General features: G+C 41.9%; 1 protein-coding gene across 2 annotated transcripts in view; it reads left to right on the top strand.

Moving 5' to 3' along the window:
* vldlr (very low density lipoprotein receptor) overlaps window positions 1-18165 on the top strand; it is a 31111-nt gene that overhangs the window by 4895 nt on the left and 8051 nt on the right. Inside the window, exons 3-14 of one of the 2 annotated variants that reach the window (XM_004075142.3) lie at window positions 1646-1768; window positions 3022-3144; window positions 7081-7289; window positions 9622-9784; window positions 10960-11082; window positions 11300-11422; window positions 11831-11950; window positions 13161-13286; window positions 14408-14579; window positions 14658-14882; window positions 14956-15074; window positions 15297-15436. In XM_004075142.3, the coding sequence (XP_004075190.1) occupies window positions 1646-1768; window positions 3022-3144; window positions 7081-7289; window positions 9622-9784; window positions 10960-11082; window positions 11300-11422; window positions 11831-11950; window positions 13161-13286; window positions 14408-14579; window positions 14658-14882; window positions 14956-15074; window positions 15297-15436 (1766 nt within the window). Of the gene's footprint in view, window positions 1-1645; window positions 1769-3021; window positions 3145-7080; window positions 7290-9621; window positions 9785-10956; window positions 11083-11299; window positions 11423-11830; window positions 11951-13160; window positions 13287-14407; window positions 14580-14657; window positions 14883-14955; window positions 15075-15296; window positions 15437-18165 lie in introns of both variants that reach the window. The other variant, XM_011482112.2, reaches the window with a different exon arrangement.

The raw sequence follows: 18165 nt of genomic DNA, 5'->3' as shown, positions 1-18165 counted from the left end.
TTTTTACAAAACAAATTCCTCCTTTCACAAAAGTTTTATAAAATTAAAATGTTAGCAAATCTCAGAAATGGAAATGAAATCTCTTTTATTACAGTTGCTTAAATGTAAAGTATAGGAGTTAAATCATTAGCGGGTCCTCTTTCCACTCTCAGGACCTTGAGGATCGCATGTTTCTTCTTCTACACACCAGTATGCTAATGTTTAGAAAGTTTCAGTCTAAAGCATCCGACTCTTGATAATGATAATAAATATTATTTGTATAGCGCTTTAAATGGCACACAAAGACGCTTTACAACACATGATGATGGCAATTTTTAACTTATTTCTATGGCGTTCAGTAGCTGATGTTAGATGTTACTAGCAGGTCTTTTTTTTAAATTAAATATAGGCAATAAAAGGTTTAAGAACTTCATTTTTTTTTATTTACATATTTTAGTCTTTTTGCTAATTGGCTCTGGTTTCTGTCAAACATGAACACTGCTGCTGTTTAGTAAAATCTTGAGTTAGTCACTGTTTGCCTTGTAAGTCAACGATGCATTAATTTACAGTTTCCTCTGTTCTGTCACTTTGGAGAAAAGGCCACCGGTCTAAATGGAGGTTGCCGCACATCCCATGATCAGTTTTTCCACCATTTTCACAGGATCAAAGGTCACTGCTAATCAGTTCGGTTGCTTCATACACCTAACCTATTACATCACTGCTGTGATGTACTCAAAACTGCAACATCTTTAAAATATCTGTATTAAAGTACATTTTCAAAAGGCACAGCTGGCTTTATGTACCGTCAACATCGCAAATGTGACTTTTTTCTCTAACCACACGTCTTCCCAGAAGCCTCTGGGGGACGATGACCTGGTGAATAGAAGGTGGCGTGGAAGGGAGCTAAATATGGATGCAATAACGTGTTCAATGGTTTCATCTATCTGGGTCACTGGGAGGAAAGAATAAGGGGGAGGGAGGGAGGGAGGTAGTTGAGTGAACAGCAAAGCACTGTTGAGAAGAAACCCCCAGATGTCTGAGAAGTTGATCGATAGAAACTATTTTCCTCAAGGATAGATTTATTTATTTAGACTGTGTTGACATGAGAATCACTGCAATGAAATGAAGAGCTCCTAGTTTCATCCTGGTGGGTTTGCACTGTGAAGAGGGGGGGTCAATGTAAAAAATTTAAGGTGGCTTAAGGTTGATTTACTTATAGAAGAGGGTTTGAGGGAAATGATTGAATACTAAAGAAACGTGGAAGCATCCTGAATTTTATTTGGAGTTTTTTTAGATATTTAACGTAAAACTGGACTGTTTTAGTTTAGCCTCAAAGTAAAACGAAAACATGAGCAGTTGGGTGTAAAACTTTAAAGCCTCACACACCGGGCATTTGTAGTGCATTTGAATTCAAAAGTGAATTCAAAGAGCATTTTCAAAAGAAAAAGGGATTGAATTCTACCCTGCGACAGACTGGTGACCTGTCCAGGTTGTCCCCTGCCTTCGCCCACAAGTGGCCTGGATAGGCTCCAGCAACCCCCGTGACCCCGAAAGGGAAAAACAGAATAGAAAACGAATGAAAGAAATTGAATTGGTTATGACTTTTATCACCAGCATTGATCTTTCCCTTCGTTCATCAGCCATTTCCCAAACTTCTGTTCTGCAGTTCAGAAGACCTGCGCCGAGGTGGACTTTGTTTGTCGGAATGGTCAGTGTGTCCCGAAGCGGTGGCATTGTGACGGCGAGCCAGACTGTGAGGACGGATCTGACGAGAGCTTGGAAATCTGTCGTAAGTGGAATTTTTTTATTTGTTTCTTTTTTCCTAAAGTTCATGTCCATTGTTTGGTTTTAGACATTCTCTTAAATAGATGCTTTACTCATTTGGTCTCTGCACAGCTGATAAATTTTGTGTTTTTCATTATGGCGGGGGGGGGGGGGGGGGGGTTTGAAGAGTGGGGGTACTTGGTAGTTGATAGCCAAGTCATCGTTGTAGATGAGGACTTTTTATCAACTGCTCCTCCTGGTAAAAATAAAACCTTCACTCCACTGTTTGAGCCCAGCTGGAGACGTGCAGATCTGCATCGGTTAAGAACAGTGATCGAATGGCCGCTGCTGCTGCCGTCTCGATGACCAACAGTCACTGATCCTCACCAGATCAAAACGATTTTCTGTATCTGAAGGCGTAAACCTGGTACAAAAATGGATTTAATAAAGCAGCATGAAGTTTCCCTCGTCTACCCTTCAGTTGGCTCCTCGTAAAGTGTTGCTGCTGTTTGCTGAAAACTTCCTCCCTGATATCTGATATTTTGCCTCTTTGGTTGGCAGCTGTCTGACTTTTCATGCTCACAGCTGTCTTTGTGCACGTAATGCACTGCCTGTGCTGGCATTGGGCCATACCTGCCAGTGAGCCTAGCTGTTGTCACGGGTATGTCATTGCTGTCATTGCCTCAGCTGTTCTTCACGTGACTGCACAGCAAAAACTCCACCAGGAAGTGTAGCTACATGACGGAGCTTTTATTTTCTCGCACGGTTTGGTCACTTTGTGAGTCACAGACTTGAATCTTGATGAAGGAAAGCTCTGAGTTTTGGCTCGTGTGTATTTCATGTCACAGCCTGGCCTCTGCTTTCAGGTGATTCTTTCATTGATTTCTAGCCAAATAAAATCAGAGGATGTAATATTGCTGAATAACAGTTTGTTTTCAAAGTGTAAATTAACATTCATGTTGTTGCAGATCTTTCCCTCACTTTTGTTTTGTAATGACAAACCTCTTACCTGCAGCATGGAACCAAACCTGACGAAATCTCTGCAGCTGCCTGGTAATCCTGCCATGAGGACTAGTTTCTCCCTCTACAATTCTGCTAAAGGATCCTTTTAACCCCTCGTGTTTTCTTATTCCTATCATTTATTTAGATCTCAGTGAAGAATTACACTTTTTTTTTTTTTTTTCAAATCAAATGTTAATGAAATTGAAGACAATGAACCTGCTTGCACTGTAAGTGTGTCAGATGGTCAGTAACCGCCATGTGGTGTGTTTTGGGCAGACATGAGGACATGCCGTGTGAATGAGTTTAGCTGTGGAGCCGGCACCACTCAGTGCATTCCCGTCTCCTGGAAATGCGATGGAGAGAAGGACTGCGACAACGGAGACGACGAGGTCAACTGTGGTAGGTTGCAGCTCCTCCTTTGCTCACTTTCTGCCTCTGCGTTGAACCTTTCAGGGTTGGACACCTCAGGAGGGGAAGCTTTGTGGACGGGGCAGTGGTTTGTTCTGGTTCAAAGTGACTTTTTAAAATAAACTTTTCACGGATCTGTTGTTCAGGTCGAGGTCTGGATTAAAACGGCCTTTAATCCAGCGTTTTACATGAATCCTAAATGCTGCAGGACAGGACTGCTCAATCCAGGTCCTGGAGATCCACCGCCACCACCCTGCCCTCTTTTCCAGTTCTCTGCACTGCTTTCTCCTGACTTAGTGACTCTGGTGTCTCCTCATTCTGATTGGCTGAACACACCTGATGATCTGCAGCCCAAAGAGCTGGAAAAGGGGCGGGGTGGAAGATCCTGCAGTCCTGCCATAGTCCATTTTGCTGCATGAGTGTTTGCTAATACTTGGAAGGTTTTGTTTATCTTCCTACTCTTTGGGAGACAATCTTCCGTTGAAATTTTGTCAAACATTTTTTTTTTTTTAAGTCTCCTCGAAATCAGTGGTCTGGTGGTTCAGATGCTTCAGGCTTATCTAACAGGTTCTGTTGTGCTGAAGATGAGTGGAGAAGTCTTCGTCGTTCGTCTGGATTGAAATGTTCACTGTTGATAATTGGACCGTTGGTACTTCAGGTTTCGGTTTGGATTTTTCTGTCATCTGCTGCGCTGCCCCTCCTGATGTGATCTTCAGAGGGCAACGGAGTCTCTGAACGATTTAGAGCAGGGCTCCCCAACCTCCGGGCCGTGGACCGGTACTGGCCCGTGAACCACTTGGTACCGAGCCGCAGGTAGATGATAAATGCAAACGCTAGCTTTGATCATTTCCGTTTTATTTTCTGACACAGAAGGAAGTTTTATTTAGGAAAACAACGCAATTCTTTTCACCACATCAGTCGGTTTTGACGCGTCTCATGACTTTAAGCAGCTGCTTGGACCGCTAAGTTAAACCCCCCCAAAGTTAAAAAGCTAATGAGAAAAAAAAAACATATTTGGAAAGTTTTTTTGTTTTTTGTGGAGAAGAGTCGATGAAGAAAACAAAGTAACATAAAGCTGCTATTTCCTGACAAAACCAGGAGTTTGAGACGGTTCTCACCGACCAGAAGCCGCTCCGCTCCTCTTGAAACGCGGCGACTGATTCTCTGATGTTTGACATACGCAGATCTTAGAGTTGCAGACACAATGGATTCACGTCTATTTTATTTAGAATACACCAGCTTTACTATGATTGTCATTTTATTTAGCCATCACACCTTAAAAGTCGGTTGTGGCTGACGTTAGCGTCCTCAAAGTCTAAGTTGAAACCAGCCAAACATTTATTCATTTGATTGAATGAAGATTGAAATTAAAGTTCCCGCCCTGCTGAAGAGGTTTCTGATCTGAGGAAACTTGTAGAAGAGAGATTAAGGGAGGGTTAGACCGGCAGGTGCTAAGAAACTTCAAACACAGAAAATGTTCCTTTGTGTTTAAAAAAACAACAAAAAAAAAACCCACAATGAATCAGGATTTGTGTCAAAACTAAATATGGGAAATCTTTTTGCTCTGAGCCTCGGTGGAGTTCTTAGTTCAAAATGGGATTCTATGGAGGAAAAAACGTAATGTTTTTTTTATTGGATTTTTTTACAAATCAGAAACTACTTCTACAAATCTAGTTTTCCTTTATTGAATCTTTGTCATCTGCAAAAAAAAAAAACTACCAATGTTTAATTTTTAAACTAAATTTCTTGAAGCATTTTAATGTGGACATTTTGTTTTTCTCAGAAACCGGAGCTAAAATGTATTAAACACCAACTTGGGCCCCGTTTGGACCGGTTCGTTAAAATGTTGTCGATGTTAATCCGGTCTATGGCCTGAAAAGGTTGGAGACCACTGGTTTAGAGCATGAACTCACATTTGTTGATGTGCAGTTGAGGAATGCTTGCTTTGGTCCTAGAAAGTAAAGGGAGCGTGGCATTCAACAACCTTCACATTGTTGTTTACTTGGGGGAGTTGGAAACTCGGGTGCTGGGTTTGTGAATTTATACTGAAGCTTTTACGTTTTCATGTTTTTATTTGCATTACCAGTTCTTTGACCGTGAGTGCCTTGGTTCACCTGGGAAAAAGTTTAAAAATGTTGTGACAACTTGTCTGCTCACCTGTCTGTTTGGACCGTAAAGATTCCCCCTCTACATCAGCGCCTTTATACTTAAAATAAAAAAAACACAAACAAAAAAAAGGTAAACTCACTCCTAACTGAAGCTTCACAGTTGTAATCGACTTCCTTGTATTCATTAATGAAGTCTGTGTGTCGCACCCTCTGAAGAAACTCAAAGGCTATGTCCAAATTCCTTCACTACTCCCTACATAGTGCACTACATAGCGCATTCGCCATTTTCTAGTGTCGCCCAGATCTAAAACTCCAAAGTCTAGTGCCCTAGAAATTTCCCCGAAGTCTCTGCAAAAAACGACTGTGCATCAATGCTCACTAGATTGGAATATAGACCAGAACCATTTTTGTACAAAAAAGATACTTAAATTCATTGTTTTGTTTTCTTTAAACCGTTTTAATCATCAGAACAATGGATTCGTACATGGTCGATTTGATTTTCATTTCACGAAATTGACAATGTCCTATATGCAGTTTATAAGGGAAAGAAGTAGAGCCTGTTGTCTGAACTGCTTATATCAGGGCACTAGATGGTCCCGCACTATATAGTTTTAGGGAAGGAATTTGGACATGTCCATGGATAACCGGTTTGTAGAAGTGTTTCTAGTCTTCAGTTTTACATCTCAATGGAAATCACTGCCAGAAATGTCTCCACAAACTCCTGCATTCAGACATGTAATTTAGAAAATAAGAAAAATTAAAGTGAACAGCTGCACTCAACTTGGTACCACTGATTCTACTTAGCCGCGGTGTCCCATTCTCTGGGATCGCCAGCGCCCCCTGCCTTGAGGCAGGTGTACTGCTGGCTTCACCTAGTGTATTTCTGATGTGCATCTGTAGCGGATTAAAGACAGTTGGAGAGAAACGAAAAAATGAAGTCACTAGAAATAAAAACTCTTATGACGATAGACCAAAACGGTAAAGTGCATGAGTCAGCTTTTCATGTATTCAAGTTATTGAAACAACCAAGCAAAAAACAAAGAATTGGCACTAAAATGCTAAATGATTTGAATCCAATTTTCTGCCCGTCCCCACAGATTATATGCTGAAAGGAGTTAAAATAAACTTAGTTTGTAAAAATCGCAATCAATGTTTCAAGAATTGTGGTGTTGGCTTGTAAACTTGCGGACCAATCGCGATCTTAAACGTCATCAGACCAATGTACAGCCAATCGTGTAGTGCAACATCGTTATTAGTCAAAGGACCCGGAACAGTTATTGCAGGCCAAATACTTTTGGTACCTACTACGGCACTGATTAAGACCATAGCTAGGGTAGGTCAACAGGGGCAGGTGGCACTTTTCTCAACCACAGCCTGTTCTGCCACAGCAAAGCATTACAGGAGTTGTGTGAAGTAATCCGCTACATACTTGTTCCATTAGGGCAGCCTACACAACACAGTAAACAGTGTATACTTGTATAGCACTGTACTACCATCTTGGACCCAAAGTGCTTTTCAGTCACACACTGACAGCAGCGCTGCTGAACACTGTCGGCCTACAACCAGCAGGAGTAATGTGGGGTTCGGGGTGTAGCCCAAGGACGCCTCATGGACGCACGCATCCTTCCAATCAGGTGTTGACCGCTGTACCACAGTGAATGAGTTTTCTACAGAGCATTTCAGATGCTGAAATCTGAACATGTTTGGTTCCATGATCCACGTCACGCCTCATCAGTTCTTTAGCACTGTAGTAAATGGAGATTAGTCCTTTCTGTGTCCAATAGTTCCGTCTTAAGCTTTTGAAATCTTTGTCCTTCAGGTAACATCACCTGTTCCCCCAGTGAGTTCACCTGCACCAGTGGCCGCTGCATTTCCCAGAACTTTGTGTGCAACAGTGAAGATGACTGTGGCGACGGCTCGGATGAGGTGGACTGTGCGCCGTCCTCGTGTGGACCCAGCGAGTTCCAGTGTGGAAACTCCTCCTGCATCCCTGCCAGCTGGGTGTGTGACGACGATGTGGACTGTCAGGTGAGGAAAGCAAACCATTGGCGTCAATCTAAGTCACGTCTGCATCAACAAACGGGCTGGTGTGTAAATGAGGGTTGGTGTTTGCCATTTTTATCCTTCAGGATCTTATTTTTTAAACAGTAACTTTTAACATTTTGCGTAAAGAAGGGAGCTCCTTGTGTCTTCAGTCCATTGGGTGCCGTCAACGATGACGTAACCCTTTTCACATCCCCACTCTTAATCATTCTGAAGGAGGCACTTTGAGATGATGAAACTGTTGGAAACTCCTTTCATCTGATCTTGATGTCATTCTGATGGACTCTTACTTGATTAAAGGCTAAACCTTTTCGTCTGATTACATTTTCATCCAAGTGAGTCACCCACATCATCGTGTCATCCTGAACCGAATATTGATCTTTTTGTGTTTTTTTTTTTTTTTTTTTTTTTTTTTTTAAAGCATAAAGGTGTTGACGTCTGGCATTAGTTTGACTCCAGTATACCAGATTTTTGTCATAAATGCAGGGCTGAAAGTAAGCTGGTACAGTCTGGTACTTTGTACCGGGATGAGATCTGGCGGAGGTACGTTGTACCGGCTGGAAGATCAGCTTGGCGGCTCTGTGTTTTAACACGTGCAAAAACGGTTGCGGGCTAAAACTGATGCTCTTACCACTAAAACTGTGAACCAGGCAGCACTGTATCTTATCATTTCATCGTCTGTGTTTTAGTGTTTTATCGCTACTAAATGTCTGGTCTCCTTTCACGTTATCTGCCAATTCACTCCCTTCTGTAAACAAACGCATTGAACATGTGCGACCTGCAGAGTACCTTTGATTTGTTGTGCGGGGACATTCGATTAATTAAACCAAGTAGGCGTATTTCTGTACAAGCTGGAGGTTGGTTAGTTTGCAACGGAACAAAAACAATAAATGATTCCTACAGTTTTCTGAACACAATTGTGATAGTTCAAGATACAACATGAGTCAAGGGTAGAAGTGAAACATGCAGCAAAGACATTGATGTGTATTTGAAGAAGTCATTGGAAAAACAACAATGCAAGGAAGATTGTTCAAAAGGGAAGATTGCACATGAGTGTGAAGATGAACTAAAATTAATAAAGAAAATGAGAAAGGAAGCACATTTCCTGCATATATAAAGTTTTTTAGGATGGTGTTTTTCAACCGGTGTGCTGGTCAGGTGTGCCGTGGGAAATTACCCATTTTCACTGATCTAAAAACATTTTCCATTTCCAGGATATCAGCTCTGTGTTCATCCAAACAGGCCCTGATAAAACGCTGAGTAGTTTGGAATATTAACGTAAAATACTTTTTTTCTTTGTTTATTTGAAAAAAATTTTTTTTGTAGTTTTTTTAAAATAATAAAGTGTAATTGAAGGGCTGCACGGTGGGGCAGTAGTTGGTGCTCTAGCCTAACAGCATGAAGTCCCCTGGTTCAAGTCCCGGCTGGGGGACCTGAACCAGAACATCAATGGGGGACCTTTCTGTGTGGAGTTTGCGTGTTCTCCCTGTGCATGCGTGGGTTTTCTCCGGGGACTCTGGCTTCCTCCCACTTTCCAAAAACATGCTTCATAGGTTAATCGGTGTGTGATTGTGGCCCTGCGACAGACTGGCGACCTGTCCAGGAGGTCCCCTGCTTTCTCCTGCAAGTGGCCGTGATAGGCTCCAGCAGCCCTGTGACCCCAAAAGGGACAAAAACGGATCAGAAAATGAATGAAATGTAAATGAAATGTGTCCAAACAAACTAGAATGAATGTCAAATCCATTCACATGTTAGTTTCCTAAAGTTCACCACTGTTTTTCCACATCCAAAGAATCCAAAGGGAACATTAGAACATTCTGGACACTGGATGGTCACATGACTTTGCTAAATTAAAGGTGTTTCCAATCATTGGACTGGAATGATGGACTGATCCGTTTTTGCTGTTGTGTTTTCTGCTGTGATGCACTTAGTTTTTTTTATAGCAAAACTAATCTACTGCACCTCGATACGAATGGTAATTATAGATCAGATCAATATATTTCATTTTGAAATGATTTTGTAAAGGTAGATTTGACTCTAACAACCTGATTCAGACAGACCAATCTGGTTGGATAAATCAATTCATCGTTACACCCCTAAAATGCATTTAGTGCCATTATAGATTTACGCTGACATAACTTATTATAACTTTGGCATAAACAAAAATCTACTGTCAGCCCTGCAAATTGGTTAGTTATAATTCAACAGACATCGTTTATTCCGAATGTTTTCAATTTGAAGTTCTAGTTTTAAGTACATCTAAAGTGGGTTTTAAATGAATACAAAGTGAAGATTTCGTTTTACTTTTCCCCTCAAGGATCAGTCGGATGAGTCTCTGTCTCGGTGCGGCCGTCACCCAACACCTCCAGCCAAATGCTCCTCAAGTGAAATGCAGTGCCTCTCTGGAGAATGCATCCACAAAAAGTGGCGGTGTGACGGAGATCCTGACTGCAAGGACGGCAGCGACGAAGCCAACTGTCGTATGTACCTGTTCTTCCCTGTTGGAAACCGCCCTCCCCATAGAAATGGATGTGTATCCCATCATGGGACTAAAAGTCTGACTAAAAATGCTTTAAATGGCTTCAAACTAAAACGGATGAAAATGACCAGATGCCTCAGTGAAAGCATGTGGGTTTGACGTCAAACATCTGAGGCGTTTGAGTAGCCAATGGCCACAGACTTCCGTATTTTGTAATTAATTTAAAAGCTTTAAATCAACAAAGATTATCCCGTGTCTTTCTGGCTCAACACAGATGAACCAAGAGTGAAAAATTCTAAAAAATGAAGTGCAAAATTACAGTTTGCAGATTCAAATGTCGGAATGGTTTTCTGTTGACGGTTTGTGCAATTCTCCTGAATTCTCCCCGTGTGACTGTATAAAGGAAAGCGCCTGTAATCACGTTCATGAATTCATTCAGTCTCTGGCATTGTGAGCTCCACTCCTGCTGCCAAAACAGTTTCCGTGTCTCTGTGGCCCACATTGGTTCAGGAGGGAATGAATGAGAATTGAACTTTTTTTTTTTTTTTTTTTTTTTTTTAATAAATTGCAAACATGCTCCACTGCCGGGCAGTAAAGCCAGGACCTGGCAGGGCGACCTGTCCAGGCTGTTTCTCCTTCACCCAACAGTAGCCGGTTTGGGCTCCGGCAACTGTGCTGCCCCAGCGGGTTAAGAAAAAGGATCCAAACGGTCTACCTGTGCAGAGTTGTTGGTCACGTGACTCATTTAATTCCAAATGTCGATGCACCACAAAAACCACCTCTTCAAAGTGCAAAAACTTTTTTTTTATTTCATTTCCAATTTGTACATTTCATAGTAAAAGACAATGCAGTGTTTAAGGGGTAGAGGTGTGGAAAGAGGAGGGGGAACAGGAGTGATCAAAGGGCTCACTCCTGTTTGGCGACGGTAGTTGCCATAGATACAGTTACTCAGTGCAACTCGGAACGATCACTGTTCAACACGGCGGCACCCTTATCAGGAAGCAATGGTGAGCCAGAGGCCAGGCGTTTTCTCGATTCGTCCGTTGTTTTTAGTCTACGATCTAGACCCTGTGAAGAAACTGGAACTGGTCTTTGAATACTAACGTGTCATTTAACCAGTTCTGTAACGTCTGATTGGTTCAGAGGATGCTGTTCAGCCCGTTTGTGTCTCAGCAGCTGTTCGCACCTGTGGGCCGGACCAGTTCAAATGTGAAGATGGAAGCTGCATCCCGGGCAGCAGGCAGTGCAACGGCATAAGAGACTGCACCGACGGTTCCGATGAAGTCGACTGCAAGAACCGTACGTGCATGCAGATTGGTTCATGCTTTCTGACGGTAGCACTAGTGATGACAGAGAATGACTTTCTTGCGTTTAGATGTTTAACCTTCCTAAATCGTTGTACAAAGTACCAGGTCCTGTTCAAAAGGATTTTTTTTTTTTTTTGACAAATGTTGACATTTGTCTCCTGAAAACGTCCAAAGCCCTTTTCGACGGCCTTTTCATTGTTTGTCTGCAGTGTCTCAGTGCAGCGGTCCAGAGAAATTCAAGTGCCGCAGTGGGGAATGCATTGATATGAGCAAAGTGTGCAACAAAGTCCGGGACTGTCCTGACTGGAGCGACGAACCCATCAAGGAATGCAGTGAGTCCGCTTGGATGAATGTACACAACACGACACCCAACTGTCAGTAGAACCAATTCCTCAAAGTTGCCTCGGTCCCTTTCATTTTTTTTTCTCATTTAAATGATCTTAAAAGCACTTTTTGTTTTTAATGTATTCCTGGTCAGAACAGGACTTGACTCAATATTCAGTTATAGTTTGTGTATGAAATGCTGTCATTTTGCTTAGATGGCATCTTCTACATCACTCCAGTTTGGTTCGATTAGATTTAAGCTGATAAGAATAATTGTAACTAAATGTATGAGTTTATAGTTATTTTATTTGATTGAATTGCTGGCGATCGTCAGCCTTGACCCGGAGTGACGTGACTGAGTCTTTCAGGCAGCTTCATCCTGAAACTGAGGAACGGTTTTTGTCGTGTTTCCTCAGATGTGAATGAGTGTCTGCTGAACAACGGCGGCTGCTCTCACATCTGCAAAGACATGGTGATCGGCTTCGAGTGTGACTGCACACCTGGACTCCAGCTCATCGACCACAAGACCTGCGGAGGTGCGTCCACTTCCAGATGCTTCTGTCGGCAGGGAGTCTGAGAATGAACAACTTAAAAAGGGGAAATCTGGTCTCTAAGGGTTTTGTAGAAACTTTCTGCTCATCATTGCACTTTGTAGCGTTTTTGAGTTTGCTCCTAAACTAGCCAATAAGATGGATTCTTTTTCTACTAAAGTTTCTATTGGTTAAAAAGGACTAAGTCTTTACTCTAGACATTGAAGGAAATGAGTTTTTTAAACTTGTTTTCTTCTTTTGCGTAAGCTATTGAGAATTATTGAAATCCACCCCCACACAAACGCAAACACACACATACACATATTAAATGAAAATGTGACATCATGCATTTGTGAGGAAGAACACTGGGCGAACCACCAGCTCCCTGCTGCGCTCCATTCTAATTCATCCGTTTGCCGACAAACGGCTCCATCAACGTCTTTGTGTTCCTTTTAGTTGGTCTATGACTCCAAACTGTTCAGTAGGGTCCAGTATTGCTCGCCACTTTTGCTGCACCTTTATTGTTGGGTTGCTTACATGTAAGCTAGCATGTAAACACAGGGATGATGATGGGGGGAGTGGGGGCAGTGTTGCTCCACTCCTACAGTGCCGCCCACAACTCGGAGGCAAACGACACATGCCGTTTTTTTTTTTTTTAGCCTAAATTTAAAATAAAATAAAAATAACCTAAGCAAAATTAAAAGAGCACTGGGAAGGCTTTCAAACTGGATCAAAAGATGATGGGAGTGGGTCTTTAACTCTAACTGGGGTCAGGATGCCAGATTTAGTTACTTCACATTAACAAACTGTCATGCAGCTGTTTTTACTTTCCTTATTTTAAACTAAACACCTAGAATCCTTCAGCTTTTTTTCCTGGAGGCTCTGATCCAAAGGTTTTGTTCTGATGCCAGGTTTGCCCTCCAGCCCTGATTAGGATGTTAAAGGTGTTTAATCCCATCTGGAATGAAACCTGCTGGTTTGCCCCACGGAGTCGCTGGATCTTTTCCCAGGTGTATAATCACTGGAAAACAGTTTGAGGTTTTAAATTGGAGAGCAGCCGCATACAAAGAACTATTCTGGGAAAGGGCAGTCAAGGCTTTCATTCTCATGTGGTGGTCTCAGTGTTCTGGTCAGCGCTGGAGGCGATTGATTACATAACATGGATCAGACCTGACGAAAGAGGTCTGTGACAGCCGTCTTTCATTCTTGTGTGCAGACATCAATGAGTGCATGAATCCTGGCATTTGCAGTCAGATCTGCATCAACCTGAAGGGGGGGTACAAGTGTGAGTGCCACAACGGCTACCAGATGGATCCAACCACCGGCGTCTGCAAGGCTGTGGGTGAGTGCTCAATAGTCAGAAAAGGGGCGGAGCTGCTGGCTAATTGATTCAGTCGCTAGTCTGATTTTATTTATTTGCACATTTTAATTATAAAGTGTTTTTTCTGCCCTGTTTGTCACAAAGCTGTTCTATATAAATATTTGAAGCTTATTGCAGCTAAATACTCGACTAGAACTGTGCACATCATGAGCGGATCACAACATTTTATTGCTGTAAAATGCAGTAGAATATGTCAGCAGTTTGAACAGGAGAAAAGTTTAGTAAAGAAGGAAAGAGATTCAGATTCTGACTTCTGGAGTCTTAAGATTTAAAACGGACAGCAAGCGTCTCTATCGGTTTGTCTTAATTCAAATGAGCTGCAAATGGAATGGATTAGTTGATGGTTGAACTATTTTTACTTGATGGTTCAAAAAAGGCACTTCTGTGAAGTAATGAATGTTAATAAAATAAAAATAGGGGGACAACCTGGATCTGTTAATGTCTTTATTAAATGTGTTCGTATCAGATCAGGACTTGGTTCCTGCAGATGATCAAAATCAAATGACTGGATCAGGGCCAAAAATGCTGAATGGGACATCCCTAGTCAGAACACGGTGGATGTATACATGCATCATCCTCGTAAAATGTTCACGTGTAGGTTTTTGGTCTTTTGACGTCATATTTGGCATTAAAAAAAAAAGCAGTGATCATGATTGCATTAAAATCCAGGGCACTGGATTGTTCTGCACTATATTGTTTTTTAGGGGATGGGGGCTTAAAGAGTGAATTTAGCCGGCTTTAGTCCTACAGCCTGCTGTTGCATTAAGTCCTCAGTCTGTCTACAGTTATGAGATGATCAGGAAACTCGATGAAACTTTGGTTTTTAGAGGCAAAAAAAAACCCAAACTGCTTTTTGATAATTTCTTTAATGGTGCTTCTGCTACAGTCGTAGCCTAAATGCTGATCTGTGGCCCTATGTGTTCATAGTTGAATAAATTTAAAGTGTTTTTCTTTCAGGATGGATTAAATGTTTAGAACCGAACTGTGTTGAAGACTGTTATTCTGAATATAGCAGCAAACCTTTCCCTGAATATTAAGACAATTATTAGGAAGTTTGTCCCCATAAACTCCGCTGTCTTTAGGTAAAGAGCCCTGTCTGATCTTCACCAACCGCCGTGATGTCCGTCGTCTGGGCCTGGAGCGGAAAGAGTACACTCAGATAGTGAAGCAGCAGAGGAACGCTGTGGCTTTAGACGCAGACTTTAACCAGCAGACCATCTTCTGGGCTGATCTTGGTCAAAAGGCCATATTCAGGTTGGTGGCACAAACCAGACCTTCGTCCTGTTGGGCGCGGAGAAAGTATTTCCCTCTCAAACGGGCTTTTCTCTTCAGCACCGTCCTGGATAAACGCGGAGACGTCGGGACGCACAAGACGGTGATCGAAAACGTCCAAACTCCCGTGGGAATCGCAGTGGACTGGATTTATAGGAATTTTTACTGGACCGACCTGGGAACCAAAACCATTTCTGTGAGCAATTTTAACGGAACCATACAGAAAGTTCTGTTCAACCAAGGCCTGAAAGAACCCGCCTCCATTGCTGTGGATCCATTGTCCGGGTGAGCAGGAAGCTCATCTTTGTGACCGATGCAAACCGTTCCGTTTCGTAGATGTCGTGTGTGCTTACTCCAGGTTTCTGTACTGGTCCGACTGGGGGGAGCCGGCCAAGATTGAGAAGTCCGGCATGAACGGAGTCGACAGACAAGTTCTGGTGGAGACGGATATCCAGTGGCCCAATGGAATCACTCTGGGTAGAAATTCTGCTAGATGCACTTTTTCTGTTTCCTCTCATGAGTCTGTTTCATGTCCTCCTCATTGTCATCATTAGATCTTGTGTTTCACTACCAATCTATATAATTTCAACGGTTCTTGCAGTGGCGAGAACTGACGCTTTGACAAAAATGAAGTTCCTCGTTTTTTCCTTTTAGGAGTTTTGCTGTCCTTTTGTCTAAACTCATCTCCTGCCCTTCCAGATCTGATCAAAGGCAGACTGTACTGGGTGGACTCAAAGCTGCACATGCTCTGCAGTGTCGACCTGAATGGAGACAACAGGAAGAAGGTGCTCCAGTCTCCAGAGTACCTGGCTCATCCCTTTGCTCTCACAGTTTTTGAGGTACCCACCCCTCCCTGTCTTTTGTCATAATACTCATGGGTGTCCAGTTTGAATCGTTTTTGTGTAGCAACCATTGAAATCTGAGCTTCTAGAAGATGTGAAGGCTTGGTGTTGGATCCCAGTCTGTGCGTCACATGGTCTGATTTGCAGCAGAAGCTTACGCTGCTGACATGCAGTCAGGCTGCAGGAGGTCACACCTCTGCAGCACTGCAGTCTCTCCCAGACCAACATGCAGGCGCGGCAAGACGCTAATGTGGTGAAAGGCTGATGATCAAACTCTTTGCAGTAGACTGTAAGGAAGGAACGGCTCTTTATTTCTGCTTGATGAATGCAGAAGGCATAGAACCCTGTCCAGCAGGCAGCACTGCCTCCATTCATTCTGTAGAACCCTCAGCACTGCAGTGATGAACGGCTGTTCCTGCAAACTGCAGACTAAAGGGAAAAAAATCAACATCCAGCCTCTGGGATTACAGGCTCAGTCCTGCTGACTCTGCACATCCTTATTTGTGTGGAGTTGAGATGATTGCTGGTTAACGGAATATGGCTTACTGCACTTTTCTAAATGATTTTCTATTTGGTCGATCCTTTTCTTCATTCTACTCTTTAGAGTCGATGTGGATTTCTCGTTTTGAAAATCCTTCACTCTCCCCTGAACATTTGTCTGCACACCAGAAAACAATGTTTGGAAACAAAGTATGATTAAAGTTTGCCAATATTTTTATGTTAGTTAAGCTTTAAAATAAAAGACGTCTGAGAGTGAAGTGAGGCTGGATGTCTGTTGGGCAGCTCTAAAAGAACCAATGTTCTTCTTGGACCAAATTTAGCCCAGTTCAAATGTAAAATGTTCATTCATTATAGTAAGTTATTTTGTTTATTTAAATCCTTGGGACTTCTTTTTTTCCCAGTTTATGAAGACTGAAGCTTCAAAGTTTACTGGACCTGTGGGATCAGGTTTAGTGCTACGTTCAGTCTAATCAGGATCAGCTTAAACTGAAAAACCAGGTTGTACATTTGAAGGAAAAAAAGAATATCTGAGAACCGTTAAAAACTCGATGATACACAATTAAATCTGACGGAATTATTGAAAATTTGAAAAACATTTCTATATTTGAAAAAAAATGGCTTGAATTAAAAAACAAAAATTTAAACCTGAAGGTGTAACCAAATGAAAAATGTTTATTTGTAACAGCTAATGTTTTGTATATCAACCTTTGTTTTTAGTTTTCTTGCCTCACTGAATCCACTTTTTTCAGACAGACATGAACATTTTAACACTTTTCTTTCTTGTTTAAATTCTCAAAGTTCAAACCTTGTTGCGAGTCCACAAACGTGCAGAGTCTGTCCAGAAGATGCAGCCTGGTGGCGGTTCAGATCAACAGCCAATCAGGATGCAGACCAGGTCTGCACAATAAATCTCAAATTTATCGTTTTCTCTATCAAGCTGTGCAATGCGCATATCCCAAAACTCGGTGAAAATTGCGATAAATGGTAACCTTAAATGTGCTAAGACAATCTTGTGGCATCTTGACACATTTAAGGAATCAAATAAATCCATTTATACCATGGTCCGGGTGAATACTCGATTCTGATTGGCTGCTGGGTGTGCATTAAAAAGTGATATACCACAGGATAACCACACGGTGAAAAAAGTAGTTCCGTACACCTAGCTTAAATGTTTTGTATCACTGCGCCGGCTTCTTTAAAACAACCTTTTGTTTCATCATTTGGACAAAAACAAGCAGAGGTGAACTTTCTCTCTGAGCTGATGCTTTATTTAACCCATCGGAAAGATCAGCATTTACGTATCGCTTTATATCGCCGAATCTTGACTGCAGCGGTGGTGTGAGAAAAGTGATCCAAATTGGAACAAAAGAATTAAGGACTACAAACTGGTTACTATTTTTTTGTAATTGACCATTGTATAGGCGGGTTAATGGCCTTCAAATTGTGCATTATCACTTTTTAACGCACCTAGTTCCGGCTTCCACAGCGTGTGTTAAAAAGGGATAAAGCATACCTTGTCTGCCATTAACTTATCCATTTGACCAATCTGATGGATGCCTTCACGTTGTTGACCAATCGGATGGAGCGCTTTTATTTATGTTGGAGCTCTTTTGTTAGATGGTCGCCTCTTACATAAAGTGTAAACGAGTCATTTGGAGTATAAATTGGCTTTTATTTCAATTAAACTGTTCAGTGAAATGGAAATGTTTTGGTTATTTGTTCATGTACCGTAAGTCATCGCGATATTGATCACTAATATCACGTATCGCTAGTTTTCCTCATATCCTGCAGCCCTAATGCAGAACACAATGTGCTATAAAAGAGGGAAAAGCCACGCAAAGTTGTGCTGGAAAGAAATCCACCCAGACCACAAAAGGAGAACCGCCAGATGGCGAAGGAAGGCTGTACAGTAGTGAGAGTGGTCTTCTAACGTTTCTAAAAGTAGTGTTGATGTCCTCCCAAGGCTTGGTACACGGCATCCCATAAACACACCAGAAATCACCAGAACCTCCCACTCATGGGATTTATGTCCTTGTAGCCAATGAGGTCAAAGCCCCACCCCACAAAAAATTACAGTAAGCAGAAAAAAACAAAATCAACAATAAAAAGGAATGAGAGCAAAGAGGGGAGAGAAACGAAACAAAAGTTTAAAATGCAACACATCTGTTACAAACCTTATTTTTCATTTGGAAACAGAATATTAGGTTTTCTTTTTATTTCAGGTA

The sequence above is a fragment of the Oryzias latipes genome, chromosome 12 (genome assembly GCF_053564925.1).
Source record: "Oryzias latipes strain Hd-rR chromosome 12, Olatipes_Hd-rR_3.1".
Taxonomy (NCBI): domain Eukaryota; kingdom Metazoa; phylum Chordata; class Actinopteri; order Beloniformes; family Adrianichthyidae; genus Oryzias; species Oryzias latipes.
The sequence above is the reverse complement of the archived record's forward strand: the minus strand, read 5'-3'. Positions and strand labels throughout refer to the sequence as shown.